This window comes from Thalia democratica, unplaced genomic scaffold (assembly GCF_965202585.1).
Source record: "Thalia democratica unplaced genomic scaffold, ktThaDemo2.hap1.1 HAP1_SCAFFOLD_106, whole genome shotgun sequence".
Taxonomy (NCBI): domain Eukaryota; kingdom Metazoa; phylum Chordata; class Thaliacea; order Salpida; family Salpidae; genus Thalia; species Thalia democratica.
In genome coordinates this window covers 122,274-138,554 of record NW_028139269.1, presented here as the reverse complement: position 1 = coordinate 138,554, position 16,281 = coordinate 122,274, and the positions used below count along the sequence as shown (strand labels likewise).

General features: G+C 25.8%; 1 protein-coding gene across 1 annotated transcript; it reads left to right on the top strand.

Annotated features, from left to right (window-relative positions):
* Positions 1-967: 967 nt before the first annotated feature.
* LOC145845645 (uncharacterized protein C18orf19 homolog B-like) lies at positions 968-6,861 on the top strand. The gene is made up of 5 exons (XM_082952768.1): positions 968-1,205; positions 2,110-2,290; positions 5,256-5,391; positions 6,214-6,363; positions 6,703-6,861. The coding sequence occupies exons 1-5, from the start codon at positions 968-970 to the stop codon at positions 6,859-6,861; spliced, it is 864 nt and encodes a 287-aa protein (XP_082808894.1).
* The last annotated feature ends 9,420 nt before the right edge of the window (positions 6,862-16,281 follow it).

The window sequence follows — 16,281 nt, the reverse complement described above, 5'->3', positions numbered from 1 at the left end:
CTAACTAAATAAAGTTTCACAAATGTTTGAAATTAATTTTTTTAAGTTTACTGTTTACTCTATCTTTTGAAAACTAAAGAATACGTCCTGTTATGGTTGCCAAAAAACCTGTAATCCTGTTAAAACCTGGAATTTAACAATTTAGGCTAAAAAATCTGGAAAAACCAGGAATTTTGAACAAAAATCACTAAAAAATCTGGAAATTTAAGCAACTTTTGCATGTAAAGGAATGAAACTTCAATTTGACACAAAAAGTCTATCATATAGATATTTTTTTTGTTATCAAAACTTTCTTTAAAAAAACACAATTAAAGTAGCTTAACAGTATCTTTTCAATGTTTTTACATTAATTAAGACAGTCTTTTTTTACCTTAAGCTAGACTTTAAACTAAAAGAATCCCAAAAATTTGTTCTTTTAAAACCTTAAACATTGGCAACCCTGCTCTGTTCAAACTAGAATAGTAAGTGTGTATATTTCTTAAACAAAGTTACAAAACTGTTTTATGGTTAATATATATTTGTGACAGCACTAAGTACAACAAATATTTTTTTTATTAAAAGAAACAAAATTTTAAAAGAATTTTTATCAGAATATATTTAAAAATATTTCACTATTTAGTACAGTTTCAGTGCACATTTAACGTTTTTCAGGCATAGTTTACCGAAAGTTTTTTTAGCCAAAAACACAAACCAGTTTAACAACTTTAACTCCATTTTTACTTGTATAAACAGCAGCTATCAGCCCCTTTGTACCAGATAGTAATTACAGTTGTTTTTAATGATTAATTTTTTAAAACTACTTTAGTCTTTACTTTTATTTAAAGATTAATAACTATACACAAAATTGTCTAAATAAAATGGTAACAATTTTAACATATGTTTACCACTGTAATGTTGGTTGATAAAATGGTAGAAAATATTATAGTATAAGTATATCTGAACTGAATAAGTTTACCACAGAATTAATATGTTAATAGTAAGAAATTTAAGCAAGCACCTTACCAAGTTCAAGTGTCAAAACAACTTAATTAGGAGCAAAAACCTCACCAGAAGTCTGTTATTGCGTCATAATGCAAGATCTTCAGTGCAAGTGCAATACTTTTCACATCTAAGCAGTGATAATGACATTACAACAGAAAACGACAAAATCCTGCTTAAACATAATCAACACTTGCATACAACACATACATTTTTACAAGAAAATGGTGAGACTTTTAATATAATATAATATGTTTCAAATGAATGCATGAATTCCAAGACTTAAAGGTCACTAATCAGTTGATAAAGTTTAGAACTTTTCATTATATGTAATTTTGTGTTTTAATTTTAGTTGTATATAAAATAATTTATTAAAATTTAAGAAAAGCTAAATCTAAAAGTTATTGATGAATCAGTTCTGTGTGTACAGTTTAATATTTTTATACTTTTTAGTTGTATATTATTTAAAAAAAAATACTTATTTATTCATTTTGTTACTTTTTCTTCTACTAAAAAATATGGAAAAACTTTAATAAATGAATTTGTTTTTTAAATAATTTGTTAGTAATAAATTATTTTGTGTAGGTATTCTAAATTGTATACATGTACATATTCAAAACTAACAAGAGATTGTTTAAGAAAAAATCCTTTTTTTATTTAAGCATTATGATAAACAATAAGCTAAAAAATTTTCTATGTGTTTTCAAGTTTTTATACTACTTGTTTTAACAATAGATAAATAGCTGCAAAATAAGTAGTTTGTTTCAACTCTATAAGAATTTTGAATCCTATGTTTTCCTCTTTTGAAAGTCTAAATAATCTTTTATTTAAACATGTTTATGAGCATTTGTATACTTAAATAGGTATATTTTTTGCTGAAAAGCTTTGTATACACACCTAAAACTTATCTATGCAATTTTACAATACTCTGAAGCATAATATTATAATAACATTTTCAGTTAATGGATTTTGATAGATTGTATTTTTAACTAAAAATATATTATTAGCTCCTAATTTGTATTTGCTTTATTTTATTCTTGGATTTTTTATTGAAACCATAGTTTTTACGTGAAACTTTATTTATAATACTTTGAAGAAGGGTTTTAAACTTTAACCAACATTCTTATACAGGCGAAGCAAAGAAGGAATCAGACAACGAAATAGAAGCTTTAAAGCTGATGTTCAAGGACAAGTCGATTGGATACGTGCAAAAGTTCAAGATATTGTTCCAGCAGTACGGTAGCGTGTTGATTGGTGTTTATGTGAGCACAACTGCAGTGTGGCTGTCATCAATATACTACTTACTTAGCATGTTAGTTGTATGTTTTATTGATTGTGTATGTATTCCTTGTATGAAAATTTTAATATTCACTTGTTTAAAAAGCTGTAATCTACTTTTTGCTCAGCATATTAGATGTACAGTAACCTCTCGCTTATTTACGCACATTGTGTTCACAGAAATAATGCGTAAAGAAATGAGAGATCGTAAAGATACGAGAGGTATCAAATATACTTACTATAATGGCTGTTTTTTGATATTGCTTCTAGTTAAAAGTAGACTGGAGACTTTCTTACTTTTAACAATTTGTTTATTTTATTTTTAAATATGAAAACAAAAGATAAAACTATAAAAATTAAAAAAAAGTTTTTAAATTAATGTAAAATATTGATACTTGTAGAAAAACTTTAGTTATTTTGATAATAAGTAGATTTTTGCTTTATCTTTATTTGATACTTAACATTTATATTTTATTCTACTTAGCAAATTAAATTTATGGTTAAGCATTTGTTTACAATTAAGAAATAGTGTGGTGTCTATATTAAAATTTGTTTCTATAGTATTTACAAAAATATGCATTTAGTGCTGTAATGGATTTCTTCTTTTGAACAAAAATATATAAAATATAGGAAAAATATTTAATAAAATTTGTTTATTTTACTAAAACATTTTTTAATTTGACCTTTGCCCACATAAGGATAAACTTGTCTTGCATTGTATTAAAGATATATTAACTAAATGTTCATCAGTAAGTCAAGGAACATAAGTTTACAAAGTCTAAAGATATAAAGAGGTGAGTTAGCATTTAAAAGTATATTTTAAATCAAAAATGTACAATAAACCTAATATGTGCAATACTAAATTAGTTAAATTTTCTGTTTTTTGAATATTTTAGAATTCTAAAATGCGTAACTAAACGAGAGTGCGTAACGTCACGAGTGCGTAAAGATGCGAGAGGTTACTGTAGTTTAAAAAGCTGGGAACCCTTTTTATGTATTTTATATTTGACTTAGTATATATAACTATATACTTTTTGCTGAATATATTAGTTATTATTTTGTTTCTATGATAGGAAAGTATCAATCGTTTCCTGTATTTAAAAACTGTTTACCAATATATGGTTATAGCAGATTTTATTATTTTATTTTATTATACTAAATTGAAATCATATTCTTAAAAAGTTTTTCAATAACAATAGTTTTCTTCTATCTGTAAAAGTTATTGTGAAAATATATTGTTTAGATCAGAAGTGTTAATTTAAAGATTAAATAGCACTTTTTAAGCTTGCTTACTAAAATTTATTTGTTTGTGTTTAAATAACTATTTTAAATTTCTTATTTTGGTTGTTTTTTCTAAATGATTATTTAATTTTTGAATATTTTATTGTTTGAGTTGAAGTATTTTCTTAAATTAATAAGTTATTTGTAAAACATTTAATACTTTTAGTACACTAATAACTACTAATTTAAATAAGTTTAGCAATTATGGTTTTTGTACAAAACTGTTGTATAAATAGTGTATATAAAAGTTTAAATTTTCTGATATAGCAATAGAAATGTTTTTTCAAAGCTTATTTTTAATTTAAGGGCATAGGGGGGGGTAAACACCCTTTTTTGGTTTTTGATCTTATTTTATATAGTTTTTACTAAGCTACAAGATGCTTTCTACAGATTTTAAAAATTCAAAATATTTTTTGAAATATAGCCGGTCAAAGTCGGAGGCAACAATAGGATCCTTATGGGAGGCGCAAACTAAAACGGCAAAAATAGACTATTTTACTAAAAATCTATCTTCTCCTACGTTTTTTGAGATAACTACCTCAAATTTTTAGGAAATGTTCCTTGATATATTTAGAAAATTCTGTCGGAAGGAATTTTGAAAAAAATAAAAAATAAAAATTTTATAACAAAAAAACAAAAAAAAAACTGTTTTTTTTGTTTATTTTTTATATAAAATTTTTATTTTTTATTTTTTTCAAAATTCCTTCCGACAGAATTTTCTAAATATATCAAGGAACATTTCCTAAAAATTTGAGGTAGTTATCTCAAAAAACGTAGGAGAAGATAGGTTTTTAGTAAAATAGTCTATTTTTGCCGTTTTAGTTTGCGCCTCCCATAAGGATCCTATTGTTGCCTCCGACTTTGACCGGCTATATTTCAAAAAATATTTTGAATTTTTAAAATCTGTAGAAAGCATCTTGTAGCTTACTAAAAACTATATAAAATAAGATCAAAAACCAAAAAAGGGTGTTTACCCCCCCCCCCCCCCCCCCTATGCCCTTAATGTACTATTTCATACAGTCATTTTCAAGAAAATGTTATATCACAATAGAAACTTTATTAAACTGACAGTGAGATACTAAAAAGCAGCTATTTTCAAAATTCCTCAAAAGTGTGCTGCATAGATAACTTGAAAAAATGTGCTTTCTAGATTGCTTAGCATAATCTTTCTCTATACAAAATATACAATTCTTACAGTTTTATAGCATTTGTTGGTCAACAACGGTATATTAAAACTTTTTATAAGCTATCAAAAAAAAAAAGTACAAAATATTTTCAAGTATTTGAGAAATGTTTCTACTACTAATAAAAACTTGTGTGCCACTTTAAACGGGACACGTTCAAAATCCACTTATGATTAAAATCCACCCGCGTTCAAAATCCACCCGGTCAAATTCGAGATCCTCTTACCGATCGAGGGTAAGGGTTAGGAGTAACAGTGATAGTAGAAAATAAATTAAATAATGCAAAAAATATACAAAATATATAAATAAAGTAAAAAAATAAGGTGGATTTTGATAGTCTAACCTTTGAACAACACTGACAAAATTTATTGTATCTATTAAAAGTTGTAGAGATAATGACTTCCAATAAAGGTTTACACCAGTGATTGTCCTCAGTCCTCTGTCAATAGATCTTAAAATAGTTAATAATTTTATAAATATTTCATCTCAATATAAGTTCTTTTGATTAGTTACAAAAATTTATTATATTCACAGAGGTGTGGACGTGATATCATATTTCGATGCGATCGGGTTGTTCAAATTCCTTGATTACATGGGCATGGGATATTTCGGAGAGATATTGAAATCTCCTGATGCAGGGAAAATTGTGCTCACGTATGCCATATACGAGGTTTGTATTGAAAAATATAATTGTATACAAAATATTGAATTTTAATGCTGTGCACAAAAATATTTTTACCAAAATTGGTCTCGCATGTATGCTGTATATGAGATTGGTGTAAGTATCAGACTTTACAAGTATAACTTAAGGGCATAAGGGGGAATACCTTAATTTTTACAAGTTTATCTTTTATTATAGGGTTTTATCTGAGCAATCAGACATTTTCAACCGCTTGAAAAAATTCAAAGTATTTTTTGAGATATGAGTGATCAAAGTCGGTGACCTCAAAAGGCTGCTAATGGAAGGCGCAAGCTAAAAACGCGAAAAAAGACCATTTCACTAAAAATCTATCTCCTCCCTCTTTTTTTAAACAATCTTCTTCAAATTTTCACCAAAAGTGTAATATTAATTTTAAAAAAGATTGACTGCAGGAATTTTTGAAAAATAAAATTTTTATTAAAAAAATCCTCCTACTTTTTTTGTTTTTCTTTTGTCTAAAGTTTTTATTTTTTAACATTTTTTAAAAGTTTGAGATCTCTATTCTAGCTCAAAAAATGAAGGAGCAGGTAGGTTTGTAGTGATTTTTTATATTTCCGAGAAAGTTGACCCTGAAAAATTTGCGGTCCAAACGTTTGTATCTGAAACTTTTTACAAAAATTACAATACCTCAAAAGTTAAATAAGATTTTTCAATTCTATAATATAAGATAATATAGATAGTAAGATAATATAGACCAACAAACTTTGTTTGAAAATTCCTCGCACCTTATGCGCAGTGTTCGTAACTGTTACTGTTACAAAAAATTCAATGAAAATATTTGATTTTTAACAGATACTGAAGATACCTCGCACACTGTGCACAGTGTTCGGTACTGTATTCACTTACAGATTTCTCAGGAGGGCTGGCTATCTGAAAGCGCCACCAAAGAGTGCGACTATGAGTGAACTGATAAACACTCAGAGAAACATCATCACTAAACAGGTAAGTAGTTAAATTAAATGTTTAAAAAGTTCTGATAAGAACCATAAATTATCATTAAGTGGTTTTTATTGATCAAAAAAATATCATCACTAAGCTTTTATTATTTTTTAATATCTTTATATTTTAAATCTTAATAGTTTACATAACTGTTTTATAAGTTTTAAAATTTATAAATTGTGTTTTAGTACTAGAGTTTAAATACTATTGTAAGGCCAATACAACTTATATATTCAAGTTTTAACTTTAAATAAATAAAGTACTGTTTTAATTAAACTTATGATGTTTTTTAGGTATATATTAAGTTTAAAATTTTAATGAAAATATTTTATCTAAATGCAGGTAATTAGAAGCACAGCAGAATACAGAAGACATTATGAGACTCATGTTAGGAGAAAATACAGAACACTAATCACCAAGAAGCCTAATAACAATAAAATTAATGGCAGTAACAGTAGTTCCACAAGCAAAGTTAATGGAAATTCTAGTGATAAAAAATAAACAATTTTCAAATATAGACTTAATGTTTAAGATATGTAGCAATGTTGATTATTTAGGTTCAAATTTATAGGTACAAATGATTTGTTACTGAATTTTATTAGACTTTTATATATATTTCTAAAACACATTGGATAATAAAACTCTTAGGTTTTTTAGAGTTCTGAAACTTTAATATTTATTTTTACTAGGCTCAATATTAACTTTTTTCCATAACAAAAGTTCTTAAATTTTATTGAGAAGTTATATATGTATAAAATTTCTGTTTAATGTATTAATTAAGTTAAAAGGTTAACCTAAAATTTACTAATTTTAAAACAAATTAGAGTAATTATAAATATGTAAAAAAAATCCTAGCTAAATATATTTTTATTTAAAGTACAAATTTATAAAATAATTATTAAAATTTTTCAATGCAACTACCTCAGTCAGGTTTTAAGATGTTAAGTTTAATGTATGGTTAATTATTTTAAACTAAAGTCTAATTGTTAATTAAAATTATTTTTAAGCTAAATTCTAAAAACAAGTGTTTAGGAAATTATTTGTAGCAGTTTGTTTTAAACTTAATTGAAGTTTTTTTGTTTTATTATTTATTTCTATGTAAGCTATCGAGTGATGCAAGTTTTGAATTGTTTCTTCAAATAATTAAATTTTTCGTTAAAGTTTTACTTTTATTTTTCAATATAAAACAATTTAGAACTTCACAATTACTTGGTAGTAAATATAGTATTATATTGAAAAAAATTCTTAATTCTTATTTATTTACAATGCTTCCAGATTTAAATCGCTTATTTTACTTGAAAAATATGCAAACACTAAGTATATATATTGATGATTTTGCATAAAATTGTGCTTTGAAACAAATAAAGTCTAATTTGAGATTATTAAGAAAACATTTAATATGTTGTTGCTTTTACAAACTTTTTATTTATTTATTTTTTTAATTGTTTATTTACAATGTCTTCCTTTAATTGTAATAAATTAGATAAAAATTTTCTGTGCTTAACTTTTCAAATATGAATTCAACATACTTTTATTCATTGAATTAATTTTAATAAAGTTTTTGAACAATTGTACAATTCTTGAAATAATTTTTTAATAGTATGAAAAAAAACTAAGTTATACTTTTTATTGATAGTTATATAGCTTTATCTAATTTGCTGATCACATACTAACAATAACAACCTAAATTTTTTTAATCAGTTTTATTACCCCCAACTGCTTTAGTTGTGCATTTAGTAGTTTGATTTTGTCCTAGTAGCCCTGTTTAAAAAGTTAAGGCCACAAAGGTACGTGATTAAATAAGATTAGTAATTTGTATGTCAATAAGATTAATCTCTATTTGTTTAGTTTGTTGACTTATTAGTTTGAAGTTCAAGCAAATAAATGATAAGTATTTATCTTCCAACATACATGTCCATGTAGCGTATTTTTGTTCCCATGTGCCTTAACTGTTTATATTTTGTAAGAGCTGCTCATGATGCCTTGAAGTTTATCAGTTTTTGATTAGGAAAGAATTATTTAAATTATCCGAACAAAAGTACCACAACTTTTGTAAAAAATATTGTCAAATAAATTAAATAGTTGGTAATAAAAAGAACTAAAGTAGTCAGTAAATAAATATGTCTCACTAACCATATTATTAGACAAAAAAATTTGATGGAAAATAGCTAGAACATAGTATTCAGACCAAAGCTCTTGTAATAAGTAAATGATGCAAATTTATACTTTTTAGTTGCAAAAAAATTTTTTTTTAGTTTTGACAAATATGGGCACTATTAAACAAATTTTGTAGCTTCATACAATTCGATAATAAGTATTTTTTTAGTTGCGTGTAATACCTAAAAATTATAATTTATGAAAAAGTAAAACTTTTATGCTTGAGAAATGTCATTAAATTAAAGCCAATAATGAACATAAAGAAAGTTATCATCATCGTAACATGTATGCTATTGGGAACCATTAAACTTATGTTTATAATTTAAAAAAAATAAAGTTTCAACCATTTTATTTTAAAAGTTTATGGGTTGTTTGAACAACGATTTATTTGAGTTTGGTTTTGGGAATGAATGACACGGTTTCCTTTTAAGGTCCATGTGGCATCATCAAGTCAGGGTTGCCAAAAAACCTTGAATTTGACAGTTTATGCTAAAAACCTGGAACTAGAGAAATTTTGAAAAAAAAAAATTGAACAAAAATCACTAAAATCTGGAATTTTAAACAATTTTTAAATGTTAAGTAGTAAAATTTTGATTTGACACAAAAATTTTATCATGCAGATCAAACAATTTTGTCATCAGTAAAATTTATTTTAAACTCATTTAAGGTAGTTTATACTATTTAACTCAGTTTTTTTTACCTTAACTTTAAACTAAAAATAGACCCAAAAGTGTGTTCTTTTAAAAATGTAGAGGAAATTTTTAAAATCTGGAGAAAATTTGCCAAAAACATTTGGAAGCCCTGTTACTTAAACATCTGTAAACACTATTCTTGTTTAATCAGTAGATTTTTTAATATTTTTTATTTCATTTAAAAGCCTATACATTTTGAACAGGCAGTAATATACTAAATTCGTTTTTTGAGATATTATTTTTCTTTCATTAATGCTTATGTATTTATAATAAATCTGTTGCAAAATAATTAAAAACTATTGAACAGTTTGGTTTAAAAATTTGTCTGAAATCAATTGTAAAGATGTTTTCAGTTGATAACTTTATTACACTTTGTGAAAAATATACTAACATGACTAAAGTTTTCTTATAAAACCAAAAAAAAAAAAGTTTTTTTTTTGTGTATTTTAATAATAAATTTTAGTTGTCTATTTATACGTAGATGTAGTGAATTTTAAGATTTTTTGCAAACTAAATCAAAAAATTAAATCATTTTAGCCGGATAAAATATTTGTATATGGCTACATGTGTTTGAATTTTTTATTAACAATTAAATTTAATTTTAACAGCCGTTTAGGGCTGACTCCCATTTTCATCATCAATGTGAATTTATTGTCGGCGTCTGTTTAGAACAGGGTTTCCCAAATTGCCCTCTTTAAAAAAAATTTAAAAAGCCATGGCCCCTTCCAACATGATTACTCAAAAAACTACCATTTAAAACACCTAAGACCTTTTTTTGCATTTTATCTGCAACTCCAGAACATCTTGTGTAAGTTTCAAAACTACCACTAAAAACACCAAGACTTTCTTTGTAATGTTCTTCATCTGCAACTCCATAATATCTAGTGTAAGTTTCAAAATATGACATCAGGGCCCCCTGTGGCCCCTTTACTGCTCAAGGCCTCCTGAATATCTGTCATAGCCCTCAATAGGACCACACGGCCCACTTTGGGAAACCCTGATATAGAATAATTCAGCCAATTTGATTTAAATTCTAGTTTTGAGTGATATACAGGGATCACAGTAAAGATATTTTCGATTGAAAAAATCAGGTCAACTTCGACTAGTTTTACGACTTTTAACACTTTTTCTTCGCAATAAATTAATAGTTATGCTAGTATATTTTCCACTAAATGTAACAAATTATCAACCCAAAGCAGTATTACAATTGGTGTACAAGCAAGCTTTTAAACCCAACTGTTCAATAATTTCTTCATCATTTTGCAACAGAAACCTGTAAACAGTCTTTAATAGGTATATTAATTTTAATAAAAGTAAAATAACACCTCAAAATAACGGCTTTAGTAAATTATTATAAGTTAATTAGGTGCTCAGGCTCTAATACTAAATCTTATAATATCTTACATAGTAGTTCTTGTTGTTTACAAAGTCTTTTAAAAAAATATGTTAAAAGAAATGTTTATACTTAAAAAACATTAGTTCTTTTGTAAACAAAGTTTAAAATTAGCATAGTTTGTACTTATCTAAAACTATATTTAACTAAAACTATACTTGTTGTTTAAATTTAAAATACCAGCTCAAATCATTCTAGTAAGCACGAGATTGTAGATACTGTTAGAGCTACTTTTCTGGATGATCAAAGTCTTTAAATTAAGATTAATTTAAGTAGCTGTGTGTTTTTAATTACAAAAAAATAATTTTAGTATTTGTTTTTATTAAGAAAACTTAAGTAGTTCATTATTGACCACTTCTATTGTAATATGGAAATTATTTCTAACAAAAGTTTTAGTATTATTCGTTTCACTATCATAAAAGTTATATGGAGCTAATTGAGCATAGAAGCTATTAAAACAAAATGCAAAATTTGATACTAAATAAAATGTTTTGACTTCGTTGTTCCGCCATTCAGTTGAAGTTTCAAACTTATTTTTAGTTTGAAGTGAACAGCACTTTTTTATATATTAAAAAAAAAATTTGAATTGTGGCGTTAATAAACCGAGAAAAAAGTTTTTCTAAAGGAGAAGTAGGTACGAACAAAAACCATACCTGAATATTATTATATACTATAGCTTTTTGAACTTTAAAATAAAGTTTAAAATATTTGGTTTTAGGACCTGGCGCACGAAGAGCCTTTCACTCAACGAGTCGTACACCACATATACCTTTTATTGTCTTGTCTAGGACATTTTAAAACTTCAAAGCAGTTAACTTTGTATAAACTGCTAAAAGTATTGCGTCTGAATCAAATGTAAAAGTTGTAATAAGAAACAAGTTATAAAAAAAAAACCATAATGAAAAATTTTGGGAATGACAGTTTTAAAAAAAAGTAAAAAAATTTAATAAAATAAAATGATAATACCTTCATAACAAACGTTTATTTGTGACTACCGAGGTTTCACTGCTAAGCAGCTCTTTAGGTACAATAATAAAAAGCCAATCTAAAGTACTTTATATATACAAGATTAATTATTCAAGACCTTTACTTGCAAAACTAAGTTTCACCTTTTAAGGAATCTTCAGTTACAATTTAAATCTGAAGATTAAAAGTTAAACAAGTCATGAAAGATGCTATACAGCAAAACAAAACAATTAAATTAGAAACTATGTTAGTTAGAAAACTAATCAAAAACTTGAATAAAATACTAAATAAACACTATGGGTTTAGGCTCTTAAAAAACTGAATATGAAACTGTTACATTTAAAAAACATTAGTAGCCCAAAAATCAAGGAACAAAACATACTACTTAAATACTATAATATACAGAGAAACTTGAGTCTTTAAATTGAAACTTGCTTATACTGAATGTAAAATTTTAACTTTATAAAACATTACTAGCTTGAAGGCAAAAAGCTAAATAAAAAAAATTTAACACACAAAGGATTTAAGTCTTTAATTAATATTTTAATATTAATAATTAATGTTTGATTTTTTAATATCACTTTATATATATAGAGATAGGAAGGTAATTAGGAGTGACTAGTGATACTTTAAAAAGTATTTATAAGTACTAATAACTATTATTAGTTTTAGGACAAAAGTTTAACTAATTAAACTAAATTAAGCATTTACGACGAAAATAAAATGAAATAAGTAAGTTATATAAAAAAGGCGATTTAAACAAACCAAAAACTACAATAAATAAAACAAGCTTAAATTAAATTAAAGATAGCACGATCTGAAAAGGGGGCCCAGGGCTCTATTTGCTGATTCCACGATCTTTATCTGTTCAATTGGGACACGTTCAAAATCCACCCGCCTTCAAAATCCACCCAGCCAAATTCGAAAACCGCTTACCGAACGAGGGTAAGGGTTAGGGGTAACAGTGATAGTGAGTAATAAATAAAAGAAAAATAAATCATAAAACAAAAGAAATAAAAATTAGTAAATAAAGAAAATGTAAAAAAAAAGGTGGATTTTGATAGTATATCGTTCAATTCTGCGATGGCAATTTTTCCAAGTACACGCTTCTGGTTAATAAGGGAGGTCTAGTCCATGAGATTTTAGTATGATTTGAGTTGTTTTTCTATACTGACAACGTTGTTTGTGTGGATTTGTTAGGCTTTAGGCTGGACTTGTGCTGGTTATATTGTATCTGGTCTTATAAGAAACACCAGTTGAGCCTATGCATTCTTTAGTTATATTTGTTTGTTTGAGCACTTTACTGTTATCTAGCTATAGAACTATAGTCGAAAAAGTAATTGAATTTAAAGTTTTAAATTATACATTCAAATAATGTAATATAAATGTTTTGTAAATAAAGTGAAAAAAAAGTTTTTGTAACCCTCAGCTTTGAAACTCTTACGAAGTCTTCATTCTTTTAAGTTTAATTTTTTACCTAAAATATTATACATTGATAATAATTTGGATAACTCAGACTTTTTATACTTGAATTGATGAAAGTTGTATTATTTGTGAGCAGTTTCACGTTTTTATCCCATATTTTTAAATTATACCTACAAAATATATAGTTTTGTAAAAGTAACCACTCAAAAGTCTTTTTTACACAAATCTTTTCATAACTGGCTAATAAAAACAGCTTTTTCTTTCAGTAATTACGTCAGTTTTATAACTATTCTTTCAGAATCTATTAAAGTTTGAAAAGTTATTTTTTTAAGCAAATTAAAAAAAAACTTAATTTATTTTAAAGGATCTGCTTAACTTTCTGCCAAATGTATAAAGCTTTAAACAGATCCTTAATATAAATACTCAAATTTAAAACAAAACTTTGGAATAAAAACCAAGAAAATTTTTCGTATCTATTTCGATTATGTTCAATTTTATATTATTAACACAAAAGATGATTTTACTGATTTTTTTAAACCAATAGATTGCTAATTTTATATACAATAATCAAACTGCTAAACTTTTCTAAACGTTAAAAATAGTAGTTTTTATTGGTTACTATAAATGTTTTGAATGTTTAGTAAGAAATAGTTACTTGTAAAGCTTTAAAATTTATTTTATAATTAGTACAACTTTTGTGTATGAATGACCAATTAATATAATTAAGTTTTTTGTGCCTCTAGTAGTTTAAATAGGGAAAAAATGTGTGATTACTTTCTAAATTAAGTTGCAAAATAACTTTATAAATAATTATTAATAATTAGTACTTTTAAAAGTAGTTTAATGCCTTATTACAGCTAAAAGCATGAGTCAGGCTTAAATAAAGTCAAGTTCATAAATCACTAAGCTTTCAATACACAACAAATCAAAAATCTTAAGATAATTATTAATTTAAGTTCAAGTAAATAAATTAACCTAACTTTATAAAAATTAATATTAATAATCTATGTAGTTTTTAAAGTATAGTAACTTTATAAAGCTGCTGAAATAAAATCAAAGTTAAGGTAAAAATTTAAAAACTTTTTATCTTTAATTAAAATTCATACCAAACTTATTTAAATTACAACTGCTACAAGCTAAAATGTGTTAAAATATCAACAAAACTTAAAAAACTATAATATATCAAATTTTACGTTATGTTTTTGTTTGTCAAATGCTTCATGATAAAAAAAAATTGCTACTTGACTAACATTAAACAAATCATAAAAAAAAAAAATAACTTAGGTAATATAATGTTTAATTTTTTTATTATTATTTAAATAAATAAAACCGAAAATCTCAGCAAACTTGCAGCAACCTCGTTTAAATTCTAGCATGCCAAAAAGCAAACGGTCAGAAAAATCTGAGGAAAAAGTTCTAAACGTTGAATCGAAACGACCGGGTAAAGAGAACGTTGCCCCCTCTGAAAACACTGATCTTCACAGTCTTCCACTTCTCGGGAATGCCGACCAACAGATCCCTCAATCAGATGCAGGAGCTCCCACGGGCAGTAGGAGAAGAAAGACTTACTTTCGCAAGACCCCGATAATTCCCACACCGGCCCACTTGCAGGAATATTTCCTGCCAAGAAAAAAATTTGATGAGCTTTTAGAAAAACAGAAAAAAATGTGGAAGAATAAACCCCGCAATGCGCGATTTGTTCCGCAGCAGGCCAGTAGAGCAAAACTGGCAAAAAGCTGTAAAGGGCGTCCTCGAAAGGATAAAAATCCAATTGAACCCAAAAGCGGTGAAAAAATTTCGCCTAGAAAAAAACAGAAAGCCCCGTCTAAATATAACCCGCAATATCAATCAAGACCCGTTGTGAAAGAAGAAGATGAAAATAAATTGGGGAAGAAAAAAAAATCAGACAAAGATGTTGGAGCAGAACATGGTAAGTTTTGACTAATAAAACTAACTTTTAGTATAACTTGACATTCATATTTTTATTGGTAACTTTTTCAAACTCATCAAAACAAACTGTTCTTCAGAGTTTTTATAAAGTTTGTTTTAAAATTATTAAGCTTTAATTTGTTATAGGTTCGATCCCTAAGCATAATGATGCCAACAAAACAAAATCAAGCAGGTATGATTTTTTGTAAGCTAAACAAAAGTCCGATCACTTTATAACTAATGTTCAACTTCAATTTTTTTTTTGTAACTCTTAAGCATTTCAGTTACTATTTAATTAAGCTTTGTAAAAGTTTGTTCAGTTCAAAGTGTTAAAATAAGGTATGAGTACTTTTTAAAACTAATATTTTAAACATATACACATCATATACTTGATTTTTGCTTAACTTTCATTTTGAAATGTTTCTCAAACTATTCTTAAAACTACATCAAAGACTTACTTAGTACTTACACTTTAAAAAAAACTTGTAAAATTTTAGACTAGTAATGGAGCTACAGGATTACAATAATACCGGTTTACAAGAAGAAAAGTTAGTAGTGCAATAAATCATATTAGTCTAAACAATTTTCTGTTGATTTATTTTTATAGAAGTTAAAAATAATTTTTAAGTTGTCTTAAGAAAATACAAACACATAATAAAAAAGTTTGTACGAATATTATAAAGTAATTCAATGTGTGTAAAAACTTATGTACCAGACACCAGAAAGCTTGAGTGCATTGTTTTACAGGCAAAAAAGCAAAAGAGAGGCGAAAAAAATTGTACAGTATGATTGGAACGTAAATAAAAAGTAGCAAGAACAAATATTCAAGTTGCATCAATAATAAATAGAAAGAGCAAATTAATTGTACGGGAAAAATGCAGAATAAATCAGACTAAATTGTGAAAACGCGCTGAAATTAAAAGAAATTTGGAGTATTTTGTTTTCTTTTCTTTTTGTGTTTGTTGGTTTTATCCAAGTTTTAGTTCAATAATACTAATTCCCAATATAATTATTTGAATATAAGTTTATGTATGGTAAAGCTACTTGACTTTAGAATTTTTTTATACTTCGAATTGTTTGTATTTTGATCTTTAATGTAAATTATGATCTGTTATTTTTATATATTAAAGCTTTATTTTCAATTGGTGTAATTTTTAATCTAATAAAAATACAGTATATCAAAGTAATTAATTCAGTTATTATATTTTTTGTTTGAACTAAAAGTTTATAAAGCTACTATTCTATGAAGTATTTTATAATTTAACAAATTTAGTTAAAGTAGTGATAGTGACAATAATTCATGTATAATTGACCAAAAATTTAAAACAAAATATGACTAAGTTTGAAATAAGTTTCAAT